The sequence below is a fragment of the Cydia strobilella genome, chromosome 6 (genome assembly GCF_947568885.1).
Source record: "Cydia strobilella chromosome 6, ilCydStro3.1, whole genome shotgun sequence".
Taxonomy (NCBI): domain Eukaryota; kingdom Metazoa; phylum Arthropoda; class Insecta; order Lepidoptera; family Tortricidae; genus Cydia; species Cydia strobilella.
In genome coordinates this window covers 4,757,623-4,784,208 of record NC_086046.1, presented here as the reverse complement: position 1 = coordinate 4,784,208, position 26,586 = coordinate 4,757,623, and the positions used below count along the sequence as shown (strand labels likewise).

Sequence of the window (26,586 nt, the reverse complement as noted above, 5' to 3'; positions counted from 1 at the left end):
TTTTCCGAATCGCGCCGTCAGTCTGCTGTCGCGGAGCGAGGTAATTCAAATCGGGGCGGGGCGGTGCGTGGCCGTTATGATAATACTATTACTTATTCTGTGACATTGCTAACTAATATTATATATTATTATATATTAACTATACTTATAGAGTACAATGAATTCAATCGATCGACCAAAAACCGCAATGTAACGAAAACAGGACTACCATCATCTGTTCTGTCATTTATCATCGTCATTATTTAAGGAATTTGATTTATGTGCCATTTCGTGCCTTGTCACATGACAACCAATATAAAAGCTGCACTTATATGAGATTCCTTGACCGTACATGGTATTTGCTACTAATACAACTGCAATGTTTAATTCTAAGTCCGCATCATAAAGGCTTTTATGTGTTACTGTATGATGATTTGATGTATATATTTATATGCTTCATAATAGGAAATCTTAAGCTGTTGTGTCGGTAGCACAACAAGAGCACACAAATTAACCTCAAATCGTTCCAAGGCCTGTTCTGATTTTCGTAATTCCGGCGTCAGAAATTTAATCTCCCAGCAACATTTCTATGTAACGTGCTGCCACGTCGACTTGAATGCAAAAACATTCACGTACGTTCCTTTCAGTTTGCCTCAGTCCCCTGGCGTACCCCGGTTCTCCGGCGCCATTATTCAGGCTTCGTTAAAGCAAAGGGCTGGGGCGAGAGACACGTCATGTCTAATGAGCTATACTTGCTCCCTACGCATTTATTATGTAAAGAGTACGGCTAGAATCTGGCACTCTCTTACAAAAGCGATTTACATTTGGAGCGCAACGCGACTCGTTATTTATTGTTCTTGTTCGAAGAACGGCCGGACCTTGTTAGCTAGTTAACCTGGATTATGATACCCTAGGCTTCTGACGACCTAATCCACCAGCGTCTTCCTTAGGCATTTGTAAACAGTTTTGATTTACTACGAAGAAGGAAAATAATATCATCAACACATCAAAAGAAATATGGTATCTCTCATATCAAAAGACTTAACGGGATGTGTGAGGCGTTGGTAGCTATATTAAAACTTGATATTGCGGTACCTAATGAGTCAATAAAGCGTGTTAGGTAAATCCACATGGCTTTATCGCTATGAAAAAGGAAAATCGCTTTATTATATCAAATACGTTTTCCTTCTGCGTCTTGGCGTTGTCTGGCTATCTAGTATCGACCAAACAGAAGTAGTTATCGCCGGATTAGCGGCGAGGCGCCTGACAAAATAGAATTCTCCTCATATCTAGCTGCGTGCTGCCCAAAAGTGGTTAGCAGAAGATTCGCATACAATCACCTTGGTTGCTGATAGCGCTTGTACAATGTAGGTACATTAAATTGATTGGTCCATTAGCGACGTATCAATTTTCAATGATGCCCGCATTTTAGTGCGGCGCGTATTATCACAACATACGTAAAGCACGCACAATCCACTCGTATTTCAAATATAACGCAGCTTTTAGTTTTATCGCTTTACTTACTATATTGTTGCTAATTAGATAGCTATACGTGTAGTTAATCAATATGTGATGCATCGACTCATATCGAGCATTTAATACCGTTTAAAACTTAAATCAATAAAATTTTATTACGTCACGATACGCATCCAAAAGAATCGTCATTTTTATCGTGTCTCCTGTGGTACATTGTGCGGTAGTAAAGTCACTTTTACGGGAAATAGTGATTAAGTGTAGCTTTCAAGCGTCGTCTCGTCGGCATTGCGTCAGTATAGTTATTACACCCCGGACTCGGTGTTATTACTGCAACAGTATAGCCCCATCTTACAGCATACGTCTCCTCTTATCCTACTTGACCATGGTTAAATCTGTGGTTATAAATCCGAGGGGATTGTATGGGCAGCTTTGACAGTTCGCAAATTTTAGCGTTATTTTCATTATTAATTATTTAAAATTAATGTGGCATTAATTTCATTATGAAATAATTCAGAGGGACCTGGAATATTTTACTACATTGAAATATTGAATTGTGATAAAATCTCTTACAGTCTATTGTAGAAATAAAAATAAAAACCGGCATTGTTAATAAATCCGTAATGTCATATCCATATTACAAAACCAAGTAAACAATCTGGCATTGGCACTGAAGGACTTCTTGGTCACTTTTTCTGTTTCAGCCTTTTTAATTGGTACAACACAACAGGACAGGACAATATAAAGTTATATTCCTCTCTAACTTTATTAGTTACTATACAAAATATACGTATGGTCAAAAATCAACTCAAAGTTTTGTTAACAGGTTTAAAGTATCTACACTCGGCTCGGATCCTGCACCGCGACATCAAGCCCGGCAACCTCCTGGTGAACAGCAACTGCGTGCTGAAGATATGCGACTTCGGGCTCGCCAGGGTCGAGGAGCCGGACGCCAGCAAGAACATGACGCAGGAAGTGGTCACGCAGTACTACAGGTCAGTGACGAGTATTCAGCAGCCTTACGAGACTGTAAAATGTACTTACTGTTTGTAAAATGTATTTTTAACCTATTATACTGTCAAGAAGAGGATGTGCGATATTGTGTACAGATTTTATACTTGTTTTCCTTCGTATTTTCTTGGAAACGTTCGTATTTGTCATGCTACTTCAGTCGACCTCAGTACTTTTTATACCGAGACTGACTGAAATAGCAAGACACGTTCGTACGTTTCCGTGAAAATACGAAGGAAAATAATTATGCACTAAACTAAATCTGTACTCTTCCTTGCGCAAGTCAGCAGTATTATGTCGCTACATGGGAATAACTGACTGTAAGTACACATTGTATTTCTAACTTTATTGAAGGTCCGCATCTATATTAATATTTCGTTGTAATCAAATCTGACGATACCTATTTCGAGTAGGTTTAAACAGTTCGCTAAAACTAAATTGCGACTAGATTTTCATAAATCTATGCTCTAGGCCTTATAAAACACTGTGAAAGTAATAAACTCTAGTCTCCTCCTTGCAGTAATATTGTTAACAAAAATAGATATAACTCCGTAATAGATGGATACAGTCTAAGGAAAAAACGTGCCTCGAAAATCAAGAAAATTTGATTCTCGTTCAGAGGGCGCTACTAGTTTTGGCCTACAGTCGTATAGATGGCGTTGACGGTTTCGTTTGTTATTTAACAATTTTAACGCATATCAGTGAAAGAACATGGGTCAAAATCATCAAAATAATTAATGCAAATAAAAAAAATCATTTATCTATATTTAAATACATTTTATCGTATTTTTACAAATCTTCAATTTTAGTTTTAGTGTGTCGACAGATGGCAGTGAATTTACTGGGGTTACAAAATTTACTATGACAGTATCGCTCTAGTATAAGTTACTCTATGTTATATTGTCTTCGGTTACCGCGATAGTTACTCATGAAATAAAACTATGAAAACGGATTATATCGCGTATATTGAATTTATAATACATCCCGACCTTTCGAACTCTTTACAGCGTTCGTGGTCGACGGGTGTTACTCTATGTTGTTAAGCACTACTGTAGTTCGATAAAACTTTTCCACTTGAATAACCAAAGGGTTATTTGTTTAGGTGCCTAACTTGAATTTGATATTGGACTTAAAAAGTAATATAAACTTTTCCTAAAAAGGTTTTCGGAGAACATTTCCTGGTCGATACGATGGAAAAGGAAAGTTGAGTCAGTGCGTTATACTGCTTTTAACTATGTAACGTAAATATTCATCAGTTTTGGGTAAATTATGTTACTTTAAAAAGTTTAAAGAAATCAGCCATTCGAAACCATTTTTTTTTTAAATCTTATTATGGAAATATTGATATGACAATTTCATTCATCTCGCTTGACCAATATAATAGAGCACCTACGAGCATAACGATCTGAGACATGACGTCATCTATTCAAATCATGTTTGGTTTCTTAAAGTTTGTAGGTATGTCACTCGTTTTATGTATCAGAAGTCCGCAAAGTAAGTACCTACTAAATTTTATCACTTCTACGGGTGTATTCTTTTAGGATAGTGTAGTGCAAAGCTCCCAGCCCCTTGTTTTACAAAGGAATGTGTGTGTCAATAAATTATAAACTAAAGCTTCCACTAAGAACGAAGTTACACGCTAGTTAATAAAATAATAACGCGTGCATTACTACTAGAAATGTCAGAAATAGTAATGCAATAAACAACTTGAGAAATATGAAAAGCTCCGCGTCCCCTTGCACAAGGTCACAACTTTAGTTTCCGTGCGTGAGGATATATATTGACTTGTTTTCGACGCCCCAATTCGGAGCCAACGTGACGAATCCCGCCAAGCGTGAATCGCGCTCAATCTCAATGTATGGCCTTTGCTTCGTTGGCCGCACTTCTGAAAGTAGGCCGCGGTGCGTCCGTCGCGGCCTGTGAATACAAAGCTGAATAAAAAAGTGTTTAAAAACCCATTTTACTGCTGCATTTTGCTGGCTTTGGAAGCCCTTTCAATTGGTGTTAACAGAGTCATGTAAAATCATAAAACTAGAACAATGGCAGTGCCGCCGCTAACAAAACATGCCTATTCGTTTATCCTTCATAGAAAGTAACTTTAGAAATAAAGGGATATATTTATTTTCGGGTCTCGCTGCTTTGTAATTTTGCTGATCTTCCAATGTCGAAGATTCTGCGCTTCAATACTTGCACAAATTATTTGTAAAGTTCCAATTTACAGCAATGTTCTCTGCCCAACCCTTTTTCTAGTTTATCTAGGGGCCCACCTCATACATTTACGTAAGGAGGGTTTGTTTCGCCCTACCTCCATTAGGTACGTGGCTCTTAAAGGTTATGGACCCGTTTCGTTTTGGCATCTGTCTGATCTGTCTCAGATATCAACAAAGTCTATCCTTAAGATTCAAAAATATAATACTTACATACATACATACTTTGCGGACTTCTGATACATAACACGAGCGGCATACCTACAAAACTTTAAGAAACCTGTAAAAAAAAACCGGCCAAGTGCGAGTCGGACTCGCGCACGAAGGGTTCCGTATCATTACGGAAAAAAAACAGCAAAAAAATCACGTTTGTTGTATGGGAGCCCCATTTAAATATTTATATTATTCTGTTTTTAGTATTTGTTGTTATAGCGGCAACAGAAATACATCATCTGTGAAAATTTCAACTGTCTAGCTATCACGGTTAATGAGATACAGCCTGGTGACAGACAGACAGACAGACAGACAGACAGACAGACGGACAGCGGAGTCTTAGTAATAGGGTCCCGTTTTTACCCTTTGGGTACGGAACCCTAAAAAGCACAGCCAGAGATAAAAGCTTGTATCAAAAATGTAAAATGTAGACAAAATAAAAAATATAACATACCTTTTTTTTATTTATTTATATGAGCCTAGTGTCCCACTGCTGGGCAAAGGCCTCCCTCCCCCCTTTCCACGTATCCCGTACTTGACCCGTATCCCACCAGTTCCTGTCAAAGGCGTCAAGGTCATCTCGCCAACGCCGTCGAGGTTTGCCGCGACCCCGGGTTTGATGTGGGACCCAATTGGTTGTTATTTTAGCCCACAAATCATCATCATACGGCAAACGTGTCCCGCCCAGTCCCACTTCAGCTTGGCGGCTGTTTCAGCTCCGTCAGCTATTTGAGTTTTGGAGCGTAGTACAGTGTTTTTGATGCGATCGGTCAACTTTACACCGAGAATACTACGCTCCATGGCGTGCTGGCAAACCTTAAGGGTGGATTTCTGAACTTATATACCTTATAAGAATATAATTCCTTAGCACTTCCCATTACGGCAAATTATATCTTTCTGCTCCTATGCGTCCAGTAATGGATCGGGAAAGGTGAAATTAATTTGTGTCATTCCTGTGCAAAATGTATCATTATAGACGCTGATGGCCAACCGACATGACTGTTCGTAGTCCAATAAAATCCAACCACACTATAAAATTTTCCCGTTGATAATTTCCAGGGCACCTGAGATCCTAATGGGCGCCAACCACTACACGGCGGCCGTGGATGTGTGGTCGGTCGGCTGCATATTCGGCGAGCTGCTCGGCAGGAGGATCCTCTTCCAGGCTCAGAGTCCAGTGCAGCAGGTATGTCTGGGACCATCGAACAGATTCCATCGAGCAGATTCCAAATAACACGCAAACGAAATGACACGCTAATACTACAACTTGCTACAAGGGGACTGCTAGCCTGAATTTGACTGGTTTAAATAAGAACCAGCCAGAGATATAAAATATCTACCTACTAATTTAAAGGATTCAAAACGATCGGATATAGTTGGCTATCATTGACCCTTAAACACTGTGTTATAAGAAATCTCTTTTAGAGAAACAATTTGTATACACCGTGTTTTTATTGAATTCCGTTAACTTCGGGGTAACTTCGGGCTTCGGGGTTTCGGGGTACGTTTAAGCGCCACTTGCAGCATCCCACTAACCCGGGTTTATTCGGTTAAACCTGGCGTTACCATGGTTACCAGTACAATTTAACACTGGGTTAACGGTTTAATGGGTTAACCCCGGGTTAGTGGGCTGATGCAAGGGCCTATTAAGAAAACTAAATGGCATAGTTAATTAATTTTAATTTTTATTTATTTTTATATAAAAAGTTATTAAATGTTGCATATAGCGTTGTTGTAACACGGGCATTACCTTTACAAACTCAACAAAAAAATTGAAAACTGTGACATATCAATGTCATTTCGAACATCGATCGTCCGAGATAGTAAATACTTAGTAGCAAATGTATGAACTCGTACTAAACACTAATCAATATGTAAACAGGCCCGAAGGCAAGTGTACACGCTCGTATGGGCATTATCATTTTTTTTTTTTTATCTCCGAAATGGAGTTAATTAGAATACAGGTGTCTTTGAGAAAGTTACTTGATAAGCTCAGGAATGCACCCCTTGAAATTACCGGAAAAAAAAACACGGTGTATACCAAGGCAGATCATGACCAACGATGTAGAAAACTTGATTCGTGTGCCTTTGACCCGTACCTACGATAAATATCTCTTCTCTCAACATTCTTTTTTTCACTGGTCTAAATGCATAAGTGCACTTTTATGCATAAGAAATTTCATAAGAAGCATAAGAAGTTATAGTTCAAGCCATCGGAGAAACACGCACGTTTTTAAATATGCATATTTTGCAAAAGCTATCAACGCATAGGTAATAGTTAGTCTAACTATTTACTAAGGAGTAGGTAATTTAGATAGGGCTTATGTTAATGGGAATAATGATTGTATATTCCTTACATGTATTGGCTGTGTGTAGGTCTTTCTATAATTAAAAGTTAACAACGAATAAAAAGTTGGCGTGGCCAAGTTCTGAAGATTGACATATGTAGGGTAGTGTAACTAGTATTCTAAAGTAGTAAGACATCGTTTGACTAGTTAAATATAGACTGCGGACAGCCGCTAGATGTCTATCTTCATTTTGCACATTTCATTTCTAATTTTGAATCTGGAACGAAATTATAAGTCTAGCTTTAACTATAAAATTGTATGACATATTTGGTGGCGATGTCAATATAATACGTATGTTAAGAACGCCGATACGTAAATTAGAAATAAATTAATATTTTGAATAATTAGTATTGGTTGTTGTCATTCGTGGGTTCTTTGTAAATGAGATCTTATCAGGACTCCTTTGATTCATTCTCATAGGAATCATAAGGGAATTTAGGGCTTTTTCATAAATCTGTAAATTTATTCGTATTTGTAAAATAGCCGAGGTTGCTAATGTATTGTAAGAAATAAACCGGGAGTTAACGTGTTTATAAATACTTCAGTCCAGTAGTTGAACATCTGACAAATGAAATAGGCGATAACATACCACGATGTAATTTCCGATAAAAATCGAATCTAAAAGGCCTGGGTGGCCAGGTAATGTAATAGCTGAATTTTTCGTGTCATAAAATGCAAACGCTTCCTGGTGAGATTAAAAACATAATCTCGTAATTTTCCAGTTGGAGTTGATAACGGAGCTGCTAGGCACACCATCACTGGAGGACATGCGGCACGCGTGCGCCGGTGCGCGCGCGCACATGCTGCGCCGCGCGCCGCGCCCGCCCGCGCTCGCCGCGCTCTACACGCTCTCCGTGCAGGCCACGCACGAGGCCGTGCACCTGCTCGCTCAGGTGAGAATCCAGCAGTTAGGTCGACCCGTTCAACGTAGCACCTAACACCTTTTATTAAGGGCCAGGGGCACCAACCACAGTTGGCATACTTATCAACGTCACGCAGCAGAGATCTATGAAACTTCCAAACGCTTTAACGGGGACAGACGGTTTGGTGCAACTGAACCTAAATCGCTTTAACATTCGGTCGTTATATCCTCATTCCAGATGCTAGTATTCGACCCGGCGAAGCGCATTTCGGTGGTGGACGCGCTGGCGCACCCGTACCTGGAGGAGGGGCGGCTGCGCTACCACTCGTGCATGTGCCTGTGCTGCTACAGCGCGCCACCCGCCGCGCGCCACTACTCGCCCGACCTGGAGCCCGTGGCGCAGCAGCCCTTCCACGACGGCTGGGAGCGCAAGCTCACCACAGTGCACCAGGTCAAAGGTACGCACGGCGCACTCTACATAGTGAGAAGCCCTGTCGTGAAAGCGGAAGAAGAACCACCGTATCTAGAGGTATGGCGGTTATCACCCTGCTCCGCTTCGGACGGAGATACGGAGCAAATCGGTGCGGGTGGTGCGTCGTCGCCGCACGCAAATTCGTCGTTCCGCACGTCGCTTCGAAATGCGGCGGCAGTGTGATAACCACCTATAAGTGAAAGTCTTTATTCTTCAATTTAGTTATTTTACAATGCACTTGTGAATGTCATAATTGTCCACCGGTTCTAATACACCACAGTCCCGAGAAGATCTCGCAAGAAACTCGGCGGACTCTTTCATAGATTCGCCCGGCCCCTGAATTAAGGTGTCTTATTCTGAAAGAAAAATGGAATATATTGGTGCTGCTCCCTTTTTAAGGGTTCCGTACCCAAAGGGTAAAAACGGGACCCGGGATATGATGTCTTTCCCGTGTGGTCCTGGTCTTCTTTCCATCCTAGTGCTCCAATATTTTTATTATATGAACGTCAAAATTGTCTCTAAAGTGTTTTTGTTTTTAAATGTCTAACCGTACCGATTATCAATCCGCAGAGGAAATACACAAGTTCATAGCGGAGCAGCTGCAAACGTCCCGCGTGCCGCTGTGCATCAACCCGCAGTCCGCGGCGTTCAAGAGCTTCGCAAGGTAAGGCGCCGCCGCCAACCAACCGCCAACCGCCACCAACCGCCACCGACACTAGGTGATTTCTTTGCGATACCTATACACGCTACACCACCCGTGTGCCACGACTCCCGGCCCGGTCAAAAGGGAACCGCGCACACGAATTACACATTTTTTTACACTTCTTCGTCATTAGAACCACTGACCCCTAGTCAAAATGATTAAGGTTCCTCGCCTTTAAAAACATCACATTAATCGTGTGTTCTCTTGAATAAGAGACTCTTTTGACTTTGGGCCCGATAGGCCCCCTTGCGACGCGCGGGCAACACTGCGTTGAGTTTGGATATTATTTTATTCTGCACAATCTATACAGATACATGTTACTTACAATCGGTCTTGCCATATTGAAGTTAAATAATAGAAAAATATGACATTTGTGAGTTATGTAATGTGTACATTGTACACATTCTGTTATATAAATCCTTCAAATTTTGGTGGTACCCATTGTATACTTAAGAACCATAGTCTTTTTCCTTCTATTTAGTTTTTATTTGAAGCACATCGGTGTTGTCCAAGCGTCAGCTACAGTAACAAAGATAATAAATCAGAGAAAGCAAAAATGGTCATCACAACTATAAGTGTGGCACTGGCACTAGCAGTTAGTGCACGTCAGTGTCCGACGTGGCGCCGCCGGTGGTCGCACACGAAGCGCCTGTGTCGATCCTTCCTCCTCCCTCCCGCCTCGTAGTGTTGTGTGTAGGTTTGTGCGATTGTATACAGCGAATTCACCTACGCAACGGCTCCGTTTTCTCTAAGCCCGACTCTTGCATGGGTTTATTTATATTGTTTATCTATGACTCTCGACGCTTCCGACCCGTCGTTGTAAATACCGACGCCGCCGTTTCCTAGCTAAATCAACCCTCTTGAAATGGTGGTGCCCCCGCGCTTTCCTTACGTAGCACCGCTGTTGTGAGTAGTTGAATAACGTTCTGCTTTTTTTTCTGTGTTCCTGCGACAGCTCTAGAGCGGGTTCGAAAGCAAAAGTTTGTTCCCCTTTCAAGACGGCGGCAAAAATACTACTGCTATCGCCCGTGATATTTCTGTGCGCTGCGTAGCCTCGAGTCCCGCCGTAAGCGCTTCCGCACGCTTCTCTGTTGTCCATCTCTACCGCTGCAAATACTGAACCGGCCCACGCAGGAGATTGTTCTTGCTCTTAATTTACTAATTAATAAATATATATTTGTTCTGTAACTTTGTTTTACGAGCACAATCATAGCCGGGTGTATTTTGTCAGCCGGTTTTCGCGAACGTCGCGTGGTAAGGCAATGTTTAATTTCAGTTAAAGACTTAATAGGGGATATTACTGCAATGCTCTGCCACCAGAGTGCACGACTAGCCTTTTTAGTAAACCATAGAGTAACATGTACCTTTAACAGGTTTTTGACAAGTTTTCAGAGATAATAAAATATGACATTGATGCATCAAGACGGTTTGCTTACAGAGGACCTACCAGGAAACGCGAATCCGAAAATTCGCTATCTGCCTCTTTATCGCTCGAATATGTAAGAGTGACAGAGATGTTAGATAAAGAAATGTTCTTGTTTCACTCACCCACTGTTGTTGTTACCCTCAGATTGTGGTTGTGGCGCCCTGGCGCCCCCTACGCAGAGTTTCGCGTAATATTCCCTTTTAAAATTAATAGTTTAAGGTTACCGACGGGTACAAAACCTAATTAAAACCGTGTGTTTATTTTAACAAAATCAACGTTGCCTTACCATTTAGACGTCCTTTCGGTAATTTCAAAAGGGTTGATTGTTAAAATATTCGGTCCGTCGTTGTCCGGTTCGGTTGCATGCTAAGTTGCTGACTCCATTTCTTGCTGTGAGTAGCAAGGTATTTTTATGGCAGTATTCTATGAATTTACGCCAAAGACTGAAGGAACAAAAACGTACTTTTATTGTTTATTTGATGGTGGGCAAAAATGTCCTCTTTCCAATTGTGTCGCATACTCTTAAGTACGCAATCGTTTATTTTTCATTGATGATTCTGAAGAAGGCATGAAAATACAGCGCTACTCACTTATGCATGAATATATTCTTTTCAAATCCGATTCGAACTGGTTTCATTTCGATGAACACATTTGCTTTGTATTTGAAGGAATAAATGGGGTTGTTGGTTTTTAAATGTGGATAGTGGGCCGTTGCGCCATCTAAAGTTCTCGTCGTATTTAAAGCTGTTTTCAAAATGTAGGTTTCGTTACTATACTTGCTATAGTGATAAAGTTTATTTTCGAAAAATGCTTTAAATATAAGACATTTTGGATGGCTTTGTAGTGCATGAGTATAAGTAGTCGAGAGAGCACAGTGCCATGCACTTTGGTTGTGGTGATTTTGGACATTAATTGCTCGTTTTGATTACAAAGGAAGTTACATTTTTTTATTACAGTAGTTTTCTTACTGGAGTAGTATTGATTTGTGATGCAGTTTTGCTATTTGAAATCTCTTTTATTATCATAGTTTTTGACCTAAATTTCTTATTCAGAATTGGAATTGCATGCATATCTTGGTAAGTTTGTTGGATTTGGGCGCCAATGCAACGCATAGAGAATGAATAAACAAAAAACTAGCTAAACCATGCTATGTATTTTTTATAAAAAAAATTATTGTAACCTACGAATAACGTGAAACGAGTGAGTTAGGTATATAAGCTGATTATAAACAGAAATTCTCAAAGCGTGTCGTCTAATCTGAGGGGCACGGATCACACTCGATCATGCGTTTCGTGGCCGAAGCATAAGACGACTACAGCGCAAATATTAATTCAGCTACTCACTTACCATCACCCACAACCGTTAACCGCATTGAACGTACCGAATCCAACAAGCTCCCTCGTGGCGCGGGTGTACTCGGGTCCCGGACAGCTGTTGTGACGTGGGGGCATGTTGCAGCTCCACCGTGGCGCACCCCAGCGAGCTGCCGCCGTCGCCGCACCAGTGGGAATGACCCGACCACAAGCGGCGCGCCCTCTACACCACCACGCGATAACCACAACCATGATACACCACGCGAGGGCGATTGTGCTGGCCGGGTTTTGACACGTCAGCTTGACGTACGAGCTCCGCGGTTTGAAAACTAAAACGAACTGTGCGGAGCGTATATCGCGGACTCATTGACGACTAGGTATCGAAGATCTACGATTGCTGGAACGTTATTCTCATGAAACCACAATTGGCCAGGGAACATTAGCAAAAATGTGCCCAAATGAGTTACGGGCCGCCGTGAAAATACGGTGTCATTAATCCGCAGTGCATTAGAAGCCCCGAAGGGTCCGGTCGCGTCGCGTTCAAACGGTGATACGAATTGAATTAGTTGTAATTCTGAGAAGTTTCTTTTTAGCGGACGATTCGTTTTAAAATAAGAATGTGATAGGACGCGGCGTAGTTTTTCTTCTTTGTTTACGTCTATCGCGTGATCTTAGTAAACGTTCTGTGCTGATGCTGATAAAAATTTTGAGCATGTTATTTTAATGACAATTTGATTTTATGTACAAACAGATGTAACTTGTACTTTGCAAAAATGATGACGTAACCTTAGTAAATTTCGATCGGCACAGAATGAACTAGTCCCTTCGCTAGATTGTGTTTAAAGATTCCTTTGATTTGCTTTCCAATAAAACTGTAATCGATAGCTATCTGTAACTAAAATGTAAAAAACCGCACCATACCTCATCGCGATAATATTGTAGAAGCGCATTCGTGTTAGATGTAATCTATACCCCTTTAATTAAAATTTCTGCACGAATTGTTATAAAAAGTTTCAGTTTTGGGGATGCAACTGTAACAAAACCTTTAGTAGAATCGCAGCGAGACTCCTTATCAATTAGAAATGATAATAGACATTCTGGTTTTGCTACAGTTTTCACCACAAGTAATAATGTTCATAACACTCGTGCAGTCGTGAAAGCAAAACGAGGATCTGTTAACTCTACATGTGACGTCACTACCAAATATATATTTTGTCCTAATTACTTAGCGTAGAGTATAGCGTTGTGTGGGTAGTTTAGCTTAGATTGGAGAACGAATCGGCTAGCGGACGAGTCGACTGCGACACAACGAAAGTCGCCTCGACGACATACGAATAAGTCATCTGTTAAGTGAAAAGGACACAGTGAAAGACAAGTGAAGCTTCGGCTTAATGAACTATGTACTCGTATTAGTACCTACTTACGCTCGATATAAGATGACTTGGTAAAGGTACGATTGGTATCTTCGCATTGAAATCGAGACTAGACTAGTTATGTTCATTAATTTAGCGATTCCATGTAATTATACATTTGTATGTAAATGTGTAGGTTTCATTGTGTGCCTCATTGTGTTTCGTATGGACATTGCTAGCAATAAATGTTGCAATATAATCAATTAATTAATAATACGTAATAATCGATTTTAATTCGTTTTATGTGACCGAATTATTGGAGTATGATTTGTTTGTGTTCTGTACGTTTAATATGTCTTGGGAAGGGTCCTGGGCGGCGCGTACTTAACGTGCTGGAGTTATCTGGAGAATCTCGGCCGCCAGCGCCTCTTCCTCCCCTACTTGTAACATAATATTGTATCTTAAGCTTACTCCTAAACACCATTGTATGTAACATCGACTGAACATTTTTACGTAGCTAGGATAGATAGAATTAGAAGTATTAAAACTACTAATCCGTAAATCCAAAATCGTAAATTGGAAATCCGTGGTCTCTGCCTACCCCTCCGGGAAATAGGCGTGATTATATATGTATGTATGTATGTATGTAAAACTACTAACCCGCTCTATACGACAAGTATATAAATAGATGAAACGAGTTCTCTCGAATACTATCGCTGCGGTAGTGAGACGTATAGGGAATGTAAATGTAATGGATACGTGTGTATTTCGAGCATTTATAGATTTAGTGGTTTGTAATAAGTATACTGGGGTGTGTTAGTGTGCGTGGTCACGTAGTTCTTCATTGGCGAATAATATAATCGTACAGTAATTAGTTCAAAATTGATGTTCTATTTGTGTTGTCGCTCACGCCGCTAACATATGACTAGAATAGTGACTGTGTGAGTGTCGAGAGACGTCGTAGCCTTAAAACTAGTTCAAAACTATAACAAAATGAAAAAAATGTAAATAAATGAAAGTATAGTATTATTGTTAGGCCCTAGTATGGTTTGGGAGGTAACCCTTGTAGTAAACCCATACATGTATGTACATAGGTTCCACTGCTTGTTGCAACCGTAGCTTTTTCAAGCAAAATGATTTAATATAGAGCTCTTATTCTTCAAAAATGTATTCATATATTGGTTTAGATCAATTTGCCAACGAGAATTAATCAATTATATGCTTTTATTAATTCCATCGAGATACGGAAAGGTACGATGACTTTTTTCACTATGAAAAGGTACAGTACCTCTCCTCGGTTACAGCAAGCAGCTATAGTTGAAATTATTTCTTATGAACGTGTCGTAACAAAATGCATTCTAATATCGTATCTAATATCCAAGCAAGAAGATTGATTGTGCAAGTTCATGGAATAATTTCAAGTATAAAGAAGGTGCAGCAGGCTCTGTTCCGTCGTGCGCGGACACCTCGCCTTAGTTAACTGACACTGTGATCCGCTAGGCGTAATTATTGGAACGGGGTCGCTACAAGCTCTAGCGATGATAGGTTTGACAGCAAGTAATAGCCGCACGCTGCGTAGAGCGTTACTTTGTAGGGAAAAGGCATTTCTATAGAACGTGACGCTGTATCTACATAGGTATATGATATGATGAGACGTTTATTTTTTTAGATTTTACTTTTCACCATAACACATTTTTGGGGTTTCTGTACCACAATAATTTGGAGTTAGAGATACATCCGATGCGCGACTGTCACCTTAGGGATGTATTGAAACGTTTACTGATTTAAAGGAATTTGTAATGTGATCGTAGAAAAAACTTGTCACATGCTTGACTCCAACAGTTTGTTAGATAGGTACTTATATATCGCTTTTAGAGCTTGTACCTGCCTCGATACACACCCGTATACAGTCACTCTTTGTATTTGACCATGTATGTACATATAGTCAAGTGATTATTTCCCGTATTTACATATTATTGGTTTTAGAATTCGCTTACCGATCGACTTTTGTAAGCAAAGTATATTGCAGTCTAGTCTCTAACTTTAAAACTACATGACATCACATTTTTAAGTTGATTTCAAAATGCCGTAGGGCTTTTTTTTATTTATGGAGCTAGACTGGGGTATGCTTTAGATATAACTTTGTAATGACGTTCGATTGGATTGTATGTAAATAAGAATATAATAAGTAGATGCATAGAGGTATTCGGCGTTTGTAAAAGGTTAGGTGCGCTCGCGCACACGCGGCGCCTGCGAACACGCTTCTTATTTTATGTCCCGAACATACTTGAACTGTATGATACTTCACTGGAAGAAATCCTCTTTTTTTAAACATATTTAAGTACATAACATTACTGTTGTAACTACTCGTAACCAATGCGTCATGAAATAGAAATTAATAGCTTAAAACTACACAACAATAGTTGACTCACAGAATCTCAGGCATCATTAAATTACTCAAAACAAAAGTTAGATTCAAATTTCTCTCCGGCATTTTTTTTTGACACCTTCGTTTAAAATGTACAATGTCACGATACTGATACGGTTTATGAATACCAGTGCTTCATTCCTTCCCAGTGAAGTGCGTGGTCCAGTGTGGTCGGGCTTATGTAATGTACGTATCGCGTTTCCAGACTTTCAGAGATCTCGTATTGTTTAAGTTCCGCGTACACGACTGTCTTCACATACACAAGTGACCTTTAGTTGTAGTTTAGTTTCCTACTCGTCGGCCACTCCTCGACTTTTCTACTATTATAATAATTTACTCGAATAAGTCACTTGCGGGCTCGTTCCTGATTTAATTCAATTGTGTAAATAGTAATAATTACAATATATAAGTTTCTTTCAGTAATGATCTTAGTTAATGGTCCTACTCAATACCACCACGTTTATGTTATAATTTTAATCCTGGTTTATACTTAAAAACTTATAAAATAATAATTAAAAAAATGATAAAATATCGTATTTTCTTGTGATTATTTTCTATTTACCAGTCGTAATGTACATAGTAGGTATTCTGTGCACTGATAGTCGATTTTAAGTTACTCTAACTCTAGGTTAAAATATCAAATGGCTGTATTAATTCTCGTTATATCGCCCAAGACAAAATGTTCACTTATAAGACTTAGTAGTTGGAATGTTTGCTTGATGTGACCTCGAATCTGTCAACGTTTCCTATGTATAGTTTGTTTTAGTTTAATTTTGTAACGGACTCTAGTGTTTAGTTCCGAAATGTGACAGAGTGTGTAATGTAAATATTATGATACGTGTTTCTGTCGTGTACGGAATTAGTTGCATTTTACCATTGTTGCGACCTGCCAAAACTATTGTAATAATTTTGTAGCGTTATGTCCGCGGCCAAGGCGTTACTGCTGAGCCATTATGGACTCTAGTTGGCAGGTAATAAGGGTCAGTTGGTAACGCGCTGGTCGCGGCGTAGAGCGCGAGCAAGCAGCTGTAACATCGGGCTCGCTGTACTGTAACAATAAAACTACTGCATAATTATCATGCGTTTTTATTTTACCTCGTCACCATTTAAATTAAGGAAAATGCGGAAAGCCAAATAAACTAATTTTTAGCTAAGCTTATCGACTAAACAACGTAGAGTTCAATATAAAATACATATAATGTAAACAAATATGACGGATTTTGTTAGCATTTGACGTATAAGGACTGTATCGAGCTACTACCCCTACTACGAGAAACTACTCGTTTACGGCATTATTTATTTAATATGTCCGTGTTTCACGAAAGTTGTTATTTAATTGAACAATTCTGTTTAGGTATAAACAGTGTTGATAAACAGAGATTAGTATATGTTATTTGAACAAAGTTTCACAGAAAATGTATGGTACTCATTACGAAACATTGTTTATAAACAAAAATGTTTGCAGTGAATACATGGCCTCATACGACGCATTATTTTTTATTTGGCTGCAGAAATAAGATTTTGACACTATTCGTAGGATTGACCTTATTCTGGCACCATCTGTAAAATACTTCGACCGGTCATCCTAATTCTTCTGAAAATATTTTATATAAAATATTTTCATACTATACATCATATGATGTATAGTTTGTCAAAGGACTGTATCATTTCAAACATAGACAGAGAGTATCATACTATCGTCTTACACTAGTACTAGCACCCAGAATAAAAAGGATTATATTTTTTTTGTTCTTATTTACTGTAAATTTGGTTTGACCAACTATATTTATGATACTTCTACAAATTGTCAGATCATTTTAAGCATTAACTAAGAACGTACCTATTCATCAGTTATCACAACAACAACATAAAACGTGTATAGGTACCTACTTATACTGGTTGATACATACAATAATATAAAAATGTTCTGGTACAGTCCAGTTCATAAATATGTGTACATTTCTTTACCTTAATCCATTGCAATAAGGTGAAAAAATGTATACATATTTATGAACTCGACTGTACAATTAACAACTATATTTCTTATTAAATCTAAACATGACCTATCTGAGTCAGTTGCAGCATAATGACGTCCAAATATTTTCGTTTGCATAATTATTATTCATCTTATCTCTAGGTATTCCCTGTTTACTCAAACATGAATACCTATGCCTGGGATAAAAACTATAAATACTAGGTTACTAGTACCCATTGGTTCAGTGCTTCAAAAACAAGCTGCTAGATCAGTGGTGTTAAACCTAATTATAAACATGTATATTGATAAGAGGAGATACGGTGTTGTTGTAACATTCTTTTGCGGTAAGTTTATACTTATTTGCTATATTTTATACAACTTTTCATGTGTGTGTGGTGGTCGAAAAGTTACAACCAAGTTGTTACCAGTGGTAACTACTGGGAATTATTTTCCCATCTTTTACCACTGGTAACTACTGCGAAAAAAAAAAAACCCAGTAACTACCAAAAAACCGAGTTGGTTAGTGGGGATTTTTCGCCAGTAGTTACCACCAGCAAAATGTTGTTAAGAGTTCAATACTAATAAAAACAGTAGAAATAGTAACAGTATAAATATGGAGTGACTTAATAAAAAAATATAAGTCGATTAGTTTTGCAGTAAACTGCCTTAAAAGTGATCAAAAATATTAAACTGTTTTACGGTGCAAGTGCAAAAACTAAAATAGTTAAGGAAAAATTAACGTTTGGTTGAAATTTATCTTATTAATTGTAAATTAGATTAATTGTGAAGTTATCTATGTAGTTGGACCTTTTGTCAAGGGCGCTTACGCCGCACTACGTAGCGCAACGTTGTATTTATATAGGAGCATCGTTGATAATGGCGTAAGCGCCATCGGCAATAAGGTCCCTTTCAATAATATAAGATCAAAAATAGTCGGTTTTTGACTGATTTGTTTGTTCGTTCGTATAATTGTATCGTTATACAATTTATTAATAGTTATATTTTATCATTTTCAAGGCAGTTTACTGAATCACTAATCGATTTACATAATTATTGATTAAAGCACTCTATATTTATACTGTTTTTATTAATACTAGGTTACTAGTACTTATTGGTTCAGTGCTTCAAAATCAAGCTGCTAGATCAGTCGTGTTAAACCTAAATATAAACATGTATACCAGTAGTTACCACCAAACTTAGTTGGTGGTAACTACTGGGAATTTTAATTCTTTTGTGTTCGCATCGAGATTTTTTTGTTAAATAATGTTTAAATGGGAGTATTATACAATGTCGAAATGGTCATTTTCATACCATACATTGATTCCTATGGGAAAATCGCATTAAAGTCGGCACGTATAAACAGTTGTACAGGAATGACCTGAAGTTTATTTTCAATGTTTTGGGATATAAGAAACCAATTTAGTGGGTATGCGTTATTAATTTCTGAAAATAGTAAAATAAAAGGACACTTATCGAAAAATAAGAAAAGTACATCCATATCCGAGATGGCTTGAGCGAAACTCGATTTCTACAAGACTTTCAGACAAAATGCTTTTATTAGTTATTAAGGTACTACTTCCCTAAATGTTTACCTTTCCCAATAGTTTTGTACTATTTACACTTCTCATCGATAACTGTAAACTGCTATCTAGGTATGTGTTATATGTCATTGGTGTTATAATCAGGATAAATTTGTCCTAGAATAAATCAGTGTAATTTGAAACGTCCAACCGTGTTTTACTCCACGCCATTAGACTCGAGCATTCATGTTAGTTGTTTATCAGAACAAAAACGATAAATATATATCTCGGTGTTTCCATTCTGACATGTTTGAGTGTAAACAAGATGTATCCAGGTAATTCCGAATCATTTCCTTACGCCGGGCAATTCCGAAAATGGAATTGGACTGGATTTTCGGGATTACCCGACATTCAGATATATGATTCGAAATTATCCCAATACATCTTACCTATATTGTAGTACGCTACCTAACGACCGACACATAAATGATTGGTACCTACTCTATGTTAAGGAGAAAACATATTAGTTCCTGTGATCTGCGGTTAACATTTTGACCGCTAAAGACGTTGTCAATACCTATACTAATATCAACCTTGGTGCATTTTAAAAAGGTTCACAAAAGGCGCGGCGTTCCAAGGGTGAAAGGCGTATGTCGCATAGGTACCTTCAGCGTCACGTCCTAAGCATAGGAATGTTGCTTCCTCTCTAAGTGATGGTGACCACAGCTGTCAAACCCCAAGGCAAGGCAGGGCATTTGCGATGATAAAGTGTGGCACTGTCATCATTAATGTCAAATTTCTAAGAAAATATTACGTTTATAATGACACTCCCTCACTTGGATCTATTTCTATCTTAGACGTACTCAATACGTTTTTTCCGTCAGTATCAAAATCTTTTCAGTATCAGCGCTCGCAGCGCCATCGTCTCAGACTAAAGTGTATCGAACGGATTACACTTATAGCAAGCACACTAATGCCTTCTACAAACTGCACACTGAGTCGCGTTCGACGAAGGAAGCCAGGGAGAAATGTGACGCAGAAGGTGGGTCATATTCATACGGAAACGAAAATTGTATTATCTACTTCCGAGTGTTCTTTATGATGAGTCTAAGGTCGCCGACGCCAGGGAAGTAAAAAAGTATTTATTTCAACATATTTACGCAGAATATATAATAGTACTAGGTACAGAAGATTCACTCCCTAACAAAACGCGTCTACTACGCGCAAGTGCGTGCAGGCGTCCGTTCTATAGCGGTGTGCGGCAATTACTATGGCAAAACCTCAAAATTGAGGCGGCCGCAGGTACTTGTAACGACGCGACGAAATCGCGGAGTGAGACACGCCTGATATTTCAAATAAACTTAACCATAACCAACTATTGATGGTGTCATCGGAAAATTTCCAAATTTTCACAAGCAGTAAATTCAATCAATCCCCCACACCCCCACCCCCTCTTTGGCCCCTTGTAAAACAAATAACTATTTATTCGTGTACCAAAACATAACTGGTATATGTTCTTAACTTTGTGTAAAGAACACAACACAAATTAATGCAGTCTACATCTATGTATGACCTAGGTGCCCAACTGATGGTCCCCCTGCCGCAAGATATCAGGCAGCTCCACGCCATGTTTAAACGGTTTCCGGACCTCGGGGAATACGTACTTGTAGAGTCGGATAGACAATCGCACGACCCTGCTGGGAGCAGCGATGAAGTGCCAATGGTTCCGAGTAGTAAGTACACCTTCATATTGGTATTACGTAATTAAGAATTGGTATTATGTTTCAACTGACTCCAGGAGACAGGCCTAGCCTAGAGTGGCGGGCATTGGTTAAAGAAATCCCTTTACCTACATTTTTTAGCTAATAAACTAATAATATGTATCTGTATCAGTATCTCTTCTTCTTATAAATATATAAATATATAATGACTTTTTGTTGTATAGGAAATATGAGGTGAAAACCTTTTCAAAATTTACACTTATTAGACCCAAGTAACTGGCTAATAATCTGCTAAATAAGTGCTAGGTTAGGCTTTGCTCCCTTTCTGAACATAACTTACTTACTGTTTGTTGATCGGCCAAGATTGCCAACGAACGATGTGCATAAATAATTAAGTATTGGGGTAGAGTTTATTAAAGTTACCTTTTATAGGTAGGTATACCGAATTGGAATAATACTACCGCACCCCTAGCAAGTGCAATAGGTAATACGTTATGTGCCTACAATTCGGTAATAGATAAAAAGTTTGTATCTACCGTTCGGTAGGTATGTGAATAGAGGATTGAAACTTAAAGAGCAGGTAACCTAATAGGCTATTTGACTAATTTTAGAAAATGGTTTTAATTGATTGTTTATGACTTAATAATTACACTACATTGATATTTCCGTGAAATTTCCTGTATTAAATATAAAAAACAATGTTAAAGTTTATTTATTTTGAACGCGCCTTAAACGCTGTTTTTGCAAAGGGGCTAATCACGTGACACGTGTGACGTCACACGCGAGTAAACTCAGTCAATGACCTTAGTAAATCTTATGGTTTATGTGCATTGAATTGATTATTTCACTGTAAAATGGTATATAAATGGTGTATAGTGCCGCAATGTTCAAGTACGACTATAAAAAATCCAGATAAATTGTTTGTTTCCGTTCCAACGAATCCCAAAAAAAGAAAAATGTGGGTAAAACTAGCGCGAAGAGACCCAAAGAGCATTTTAGCGCATACAAATGTTTTTATGTGTGAAGACCGCTTCGATGTAAGTAGTATTTAACTGTAAATAAATATGGTAGTTAAAGCAGCGGTTTTGTTGTATTTAACGAAACAAGATCTAGGTATTTAATGTATTACTACATAACCTCATAACATAGCTCTTTCAGCATTAGTAGGTAGTTAGTAGCATACTTTTTCTTTCAAACTAAAGTGCAGTATGGAGATACTTTTCTCGTCATCGTATTCTATATATATATCGTCGTCGTATTCGTATCATCGAAATCGAAATGTTCGTAAATAAACAATTTCTATGTATACTCACACAGCTGTTTTTACATTTCTAAGTTCCGCAGCATAGTAATCCGGATTATCTTTAAAGAAAAGTGCAACTATTAATGCGTCTATGTCTGGTAGGTTGCCGCTATCAGCTTTCACATATTTCGGCTCCATTTTGAGATTCTTATGAATATTGTGCTACTAGATATACGGATAAATCGGAATATATCAGAAAACTGTGGAACAATAACTAAAATTAACTAAATACAAATAAAACAGTTAAATCACTCAAGTCAATCAAGAATGTTTACCCGCGTGTGACGTCATCCGAGCGTTAACCAATCACAGAGCGTTCACGTCCCTGATGAAATTTCAAAAAATATCAAATTTTCTTTCGTTTATTTTCCAAAAACTAAACATAATTTACATTCAAATATAGTGAAATATACTTTATTAGTTTATTATCTTTCAGGATGACAGCAATTCGTTATATATTTTTAATGTTGTCAAATACCCTATTGAATAGTTCAATCACTTGCCTACGTTACTGGACTATCACAATGGAGCTTGATACTGTGAAATATAGTTATCCATTTTACTTCTCAATATATTCGCCATATCTTTTCAGTGGATACGGAACCCGTATACGATTTTATGGCATGCGAAGTGGTGACTCGCAAAGGCGATATCGAATCTACCGGGTGCTGGCGAAATGCGCCTTTCATTTGCAAAGTGGATGCTTCCAGTGCGCCGTACGATGCGCAATGCGGTACTTATGGCAAAGGTACCTACTACCTAAATACGTACTCTATATTACCTACTTATATTATAAGATTTTTTTTTTTCGATATTTTCTTACGCCCGGTTCAAAAATTAGAGGGACTTTTATTGGACTACCGGAAAGATTTTTTTCAAAAGGATTCTCTGATGAATGATTAATTAGGTAAAACCTTTGAAAAAACTTAAAGAATTGTATTTTTACAGTAGGGTCAAGGATGGAACAGTGGCTCGGTAAAAAAATGCCGGGTACAGTGGCTCACTCAACCTAATTTCAACACGAGAGAGGCGATATTTGGGCAACTAAGCCACTGTTTGAGCTGAGCCACTGTTTCCGCCTTGACCCTGCATATGGCGCTATTTTACCGCACTAGTGCGAATAATTAGCACATTACGTAACTATGTCGAAAATTTAAAGGGCTATATGTACTGTTAAACGTTGTACGATACATGTGCGAATAGGTAATTCTATTTTATTTTATTTTATGTATGTTTACCGATGACTCCGAGACCCGTGGTCCGATTTGAGTAATTCTTTTTTTGTTCGAAAGGAGCTACTTCCAAGTTGGTTCCATATTAATCTGGTTCTGGTCTGATCATGGGATCCATCAGGAATTGAGGGAACTAACGCACTTGTAATGTAGTATTAATGGCCTGTCGAATGATTATGATGTGCTACAGTTTTTTTTTTACTTGTAGTACTTGTATGACTTGAATGATAACCTTACAAGTACCTACTTCATCGTTATAGATTACATACCCAAGAAGACGGTGGGCAGCTGCTACAAGGTACCAAAAATCGTGTACTCGTGGAATGAGGCGAACGCGGAGTGCAAGGCCGAGGGCGCGCATCTGGTGGTACTCAACTCGGAAGCTGAACACGAGGTGAGATAAATAAATCCAACTGTAGATTACATACCGAAGACGGTGGGCAGCTGCCACAAGACACCTATGATCGTATATTCATGGAACGAGGCACACACGGAGACCGAGGCCGAAGGCGCGCATTTGGTGGTACTACTCAACTCTGAAGCTGAATATGAGGTGAGATCATCAAGACGTCAACCTTTTGGATGCCAATAACGGATATACCTATCGGCAACGCAGGTCCGACGCCAAAGACGGATTAATCCGTCACAGACCACAGAGCAACATAGACCTACGTGTATGTGCATAAAGTTCAATTTCAGTTTTGACACTTCGGTGACGTGACGTCCGAGTGACAGCTTTTGTGTTTGACACGGCGTCGAAAATGTTAAATTGCATGTTCAGATATTTTTTAGCACCCTGACCGTTCCGATATGACTGATGGCGACTATACTCGTGGAACTATTAGGCGTAGGTATGCGTAGTGCGAGGCGGAGGGCGCGCATCAGAATCTGGTGGTGCTCAATGGGTGCTGTGCTAGGGTCCGTCTATAGCTAACTTGAACCGATATTGCATATAACAAAGTGAGGCGGTTCCATTGCTACACTGTCATTGCAAATGCCATGCAGTTAACTTGGTCCGACTCTAAGGGGATTCTTGAATGTTTCCTGACTGTGAACTAGTGTTTATTGATTTCATGGCTCTGCAAAATAAGAAGAAACTTGTACATTCGTGGTCTAAGATCCGTTATAATGATCCAGTCAGCTTCAAAGGGGCAGTTTCTCTTGCTCCAGTGTTTCTCTTACCCCATCTAACGTCATTAAAATATCTCTGCGATGCTGAAAAAAGGTAAAAAACATTGTATGCTTCTTAATTTTACCCTGACATGGATTAGGTACATATGTATTTTGAACCTTATGTTTTAGGTGGTGAAGACTATAATGGAAACTGCGGTCCCGGTGCGGGGCTCCAAGACAACCTACTTCTTTTTCGCCGGCATCCGGGCCAACCACCCTACGGACGGCACGCCGAGGGTCTTCAAGACTATCACGAGTGCGTCCGGTATTTTATAGCCAGAGTTATTGACCGTAGAACAGGTGTAAAAAGTGAGGAAAAATTGTTACTGAATTGTCAAAACTTTGACAGCCCATTTTCGCAATTTTTTTATAGATTTTATTCCTCTTCTACTATTAATAACTCTTTGATTATAGCCTATTATTAATAATAATTTGTAAGGTATCTTAGTTTACCAATGATTGTAAAAGGTTCACGAAACTTGTATGGCGTAAAAAAATGAGTTAGGGTAAGGTGATGTGGGAAGACAGCCATGTAAAATTTTTGGTAAGGACGAACTCGTGTAAGGTGCGTTGGGGTATAGATTAAAGGGGTTTTTCATACGGGGTAAGATGAAAATTCGCCCGTAATGCTTCGGCATACGGACGATTTTTTTTTCTTACCCCCACATAAAAAAACCCTTTCAATCTTATCCCAACGCACCTTATACCTACTTCGCTTAGACGCAGTCAGAAAGTAAGAATTTCGCTCCTTCTGCTCTACCGACCTTCTGTAAGTGGAATAAGTGTACAAACCCAAGTTAGAAGTGACGAAAGAGCTCGTAGACGGTTTATCTCAAATTGAAACAAATACTTGAGACAGAAGTTTACAGTTATCTGGGAAATTCAATAAGTGGAGTTTTATCAAGTTTGTCCAGCAAACAATAATATTAAATTAAGTAGTTTTAGGTATTTATTGTCCTACACATTGTACACTAACATAGATATAGGTAGCTAAATAATATTTATGTACTAACACTATATGGGATTTGTGCCTGAAATAAATAATTTCAATGTCAATAATCCAGTACCTATTTCAATTTTAACGGCATTGTCATTTATTGTAATTCAATTAATTTCAGACCAAACCCTCGAAGAGGCCGGCTACTTTCAGTGGAGTGACAACGAACCCAACAACTACCAGGACTCGGAGTACTGCGGCTCCTTGTTCAAGAACGACGGCAAATATAACGATCTCAACTGCTCCCACAAGTATGCCTTTATATGCGAGAAAGAGGCGCAGATACTTTAAACAAACGTGTAAAACGTCTCCATACTTTGGAATATTTAAATTAAATATTTTATGTAGTTATATGACTTTTATTCCCGCACTAAGATGTTACTTAGTCCATTTACGAATCATTTTTAGTATGTTGACTGCAGATTCCTGAAATAAAAAAGAGAAGATGTGCTGTATGTGCAAAATTCGTGATGGGGAAACTAAGTGATTGTGGTATACGTACGACTGGGCTAAACGGATATTTTTAGTCCTATCAGTCAACTGTGAAATAACTAATGTCTCGCACACAATTAAAAGCAGAAATAATAACGAGGTACCTACTCGTAAATTGAGTCAATTGTATCAAATAGGAAGTACCATCGCCCACGCTGTTAACTGACAGTTCGTAAACCTTATCACAAAAGGTCCACCGGTGGACAGGTAAGTGTTGCTGTTTGTACTCTATTTATTCTCCGAATGCTAAAATAGCTTTAAGGTAACAGAGCTGTTCCCGAACATGTTCGGTAATTGAACGCCACTCACTAGAAATGGAAGGAACACATTGTGTGCTGTTGTTAACCCCAGCAGCAGTTCCCAACTTCCCAGTAATCATTATCGCG

The 26,586-nt window shown here is 38.8% G+C and overlaps 2 protein-coding genes across 4 annotated transcripts in view; both read left to right on the top strand.

The window, feature by feature from the left end:
• LOC134741999 (serine/threonine-protein kinase NLK) overlaps window positions 1-16,863 on the top strand; it is a 142,625-nt gene extending 125,762 nt beyond the window's left edge. Inside the window, 7 exon segments of the mRNA XM_063674916.1 lie at window positions 2,279-2,447; window positions 5,943-6,069; window positions 7,954-8,124; window positions 8,332-8,551; window positions 9,136-9,229; window positions 12,153-12,181; window positions 12,184-16,863. Of these exon segments, the coding sequence (XP_063530986.1) occupies window positions 2,279-2,447; window positions 5,943-6,069; window positions 7,954-8,124; window positions 8,332-8,551; window positions 9,136-9,229; window positions 12,153-12,181; window positions 12,184-12,299 (926 nt within the window). The 3' untranslated portion in view covers window positions 12,300-16,863.
• Window positions 16,864-17,973: 1,110 nt separating this feature from the next.
• On the top strand, window positions 17,974-26,028 carry LOC134742536 (hemolymph lipopolysaccharide-binding protein). 3 transcript variants are annotated; one of them, XM_063675751.1, is made up of 7 exons: window positions 17,974-18,106; window positions 20,184-20,324; window positions 20,860-21,012; window positions 22,899-23,054; window positions 23,799-23,932; window positions 24,841-24,967; window positions 25,830-26,028. In XM_063675751.1, the coding sequence occupies exons 1-7, from the start codon at window positions 18,058-18,060 to the stop codon at window positions 25,997-25,999; spliced, it is 930 nt and encodes a 309-aa protein (XP_063531821.1). In that variant the 5' UTR covers window positions 17,974-18,057; the 3' UTR covers window positions 26,000-26,028. The 3 variants fall into 3 exon arrangements, with proteins under 3 accessions (XP_063531821.1, XP_063531820.1, XP_063531822.1); XM_063675750.1 differs by having other exon boundaries at window positions 20,860-21,015; XM_063675752.1 differs by lacking the exon at window positions 22,899-23,054 and having other exon boundaries at window positions 20,860-21,015.
• The last annotated feature ends 558 nt before the right edge of the window (window positions 26,029-26,586 follow it).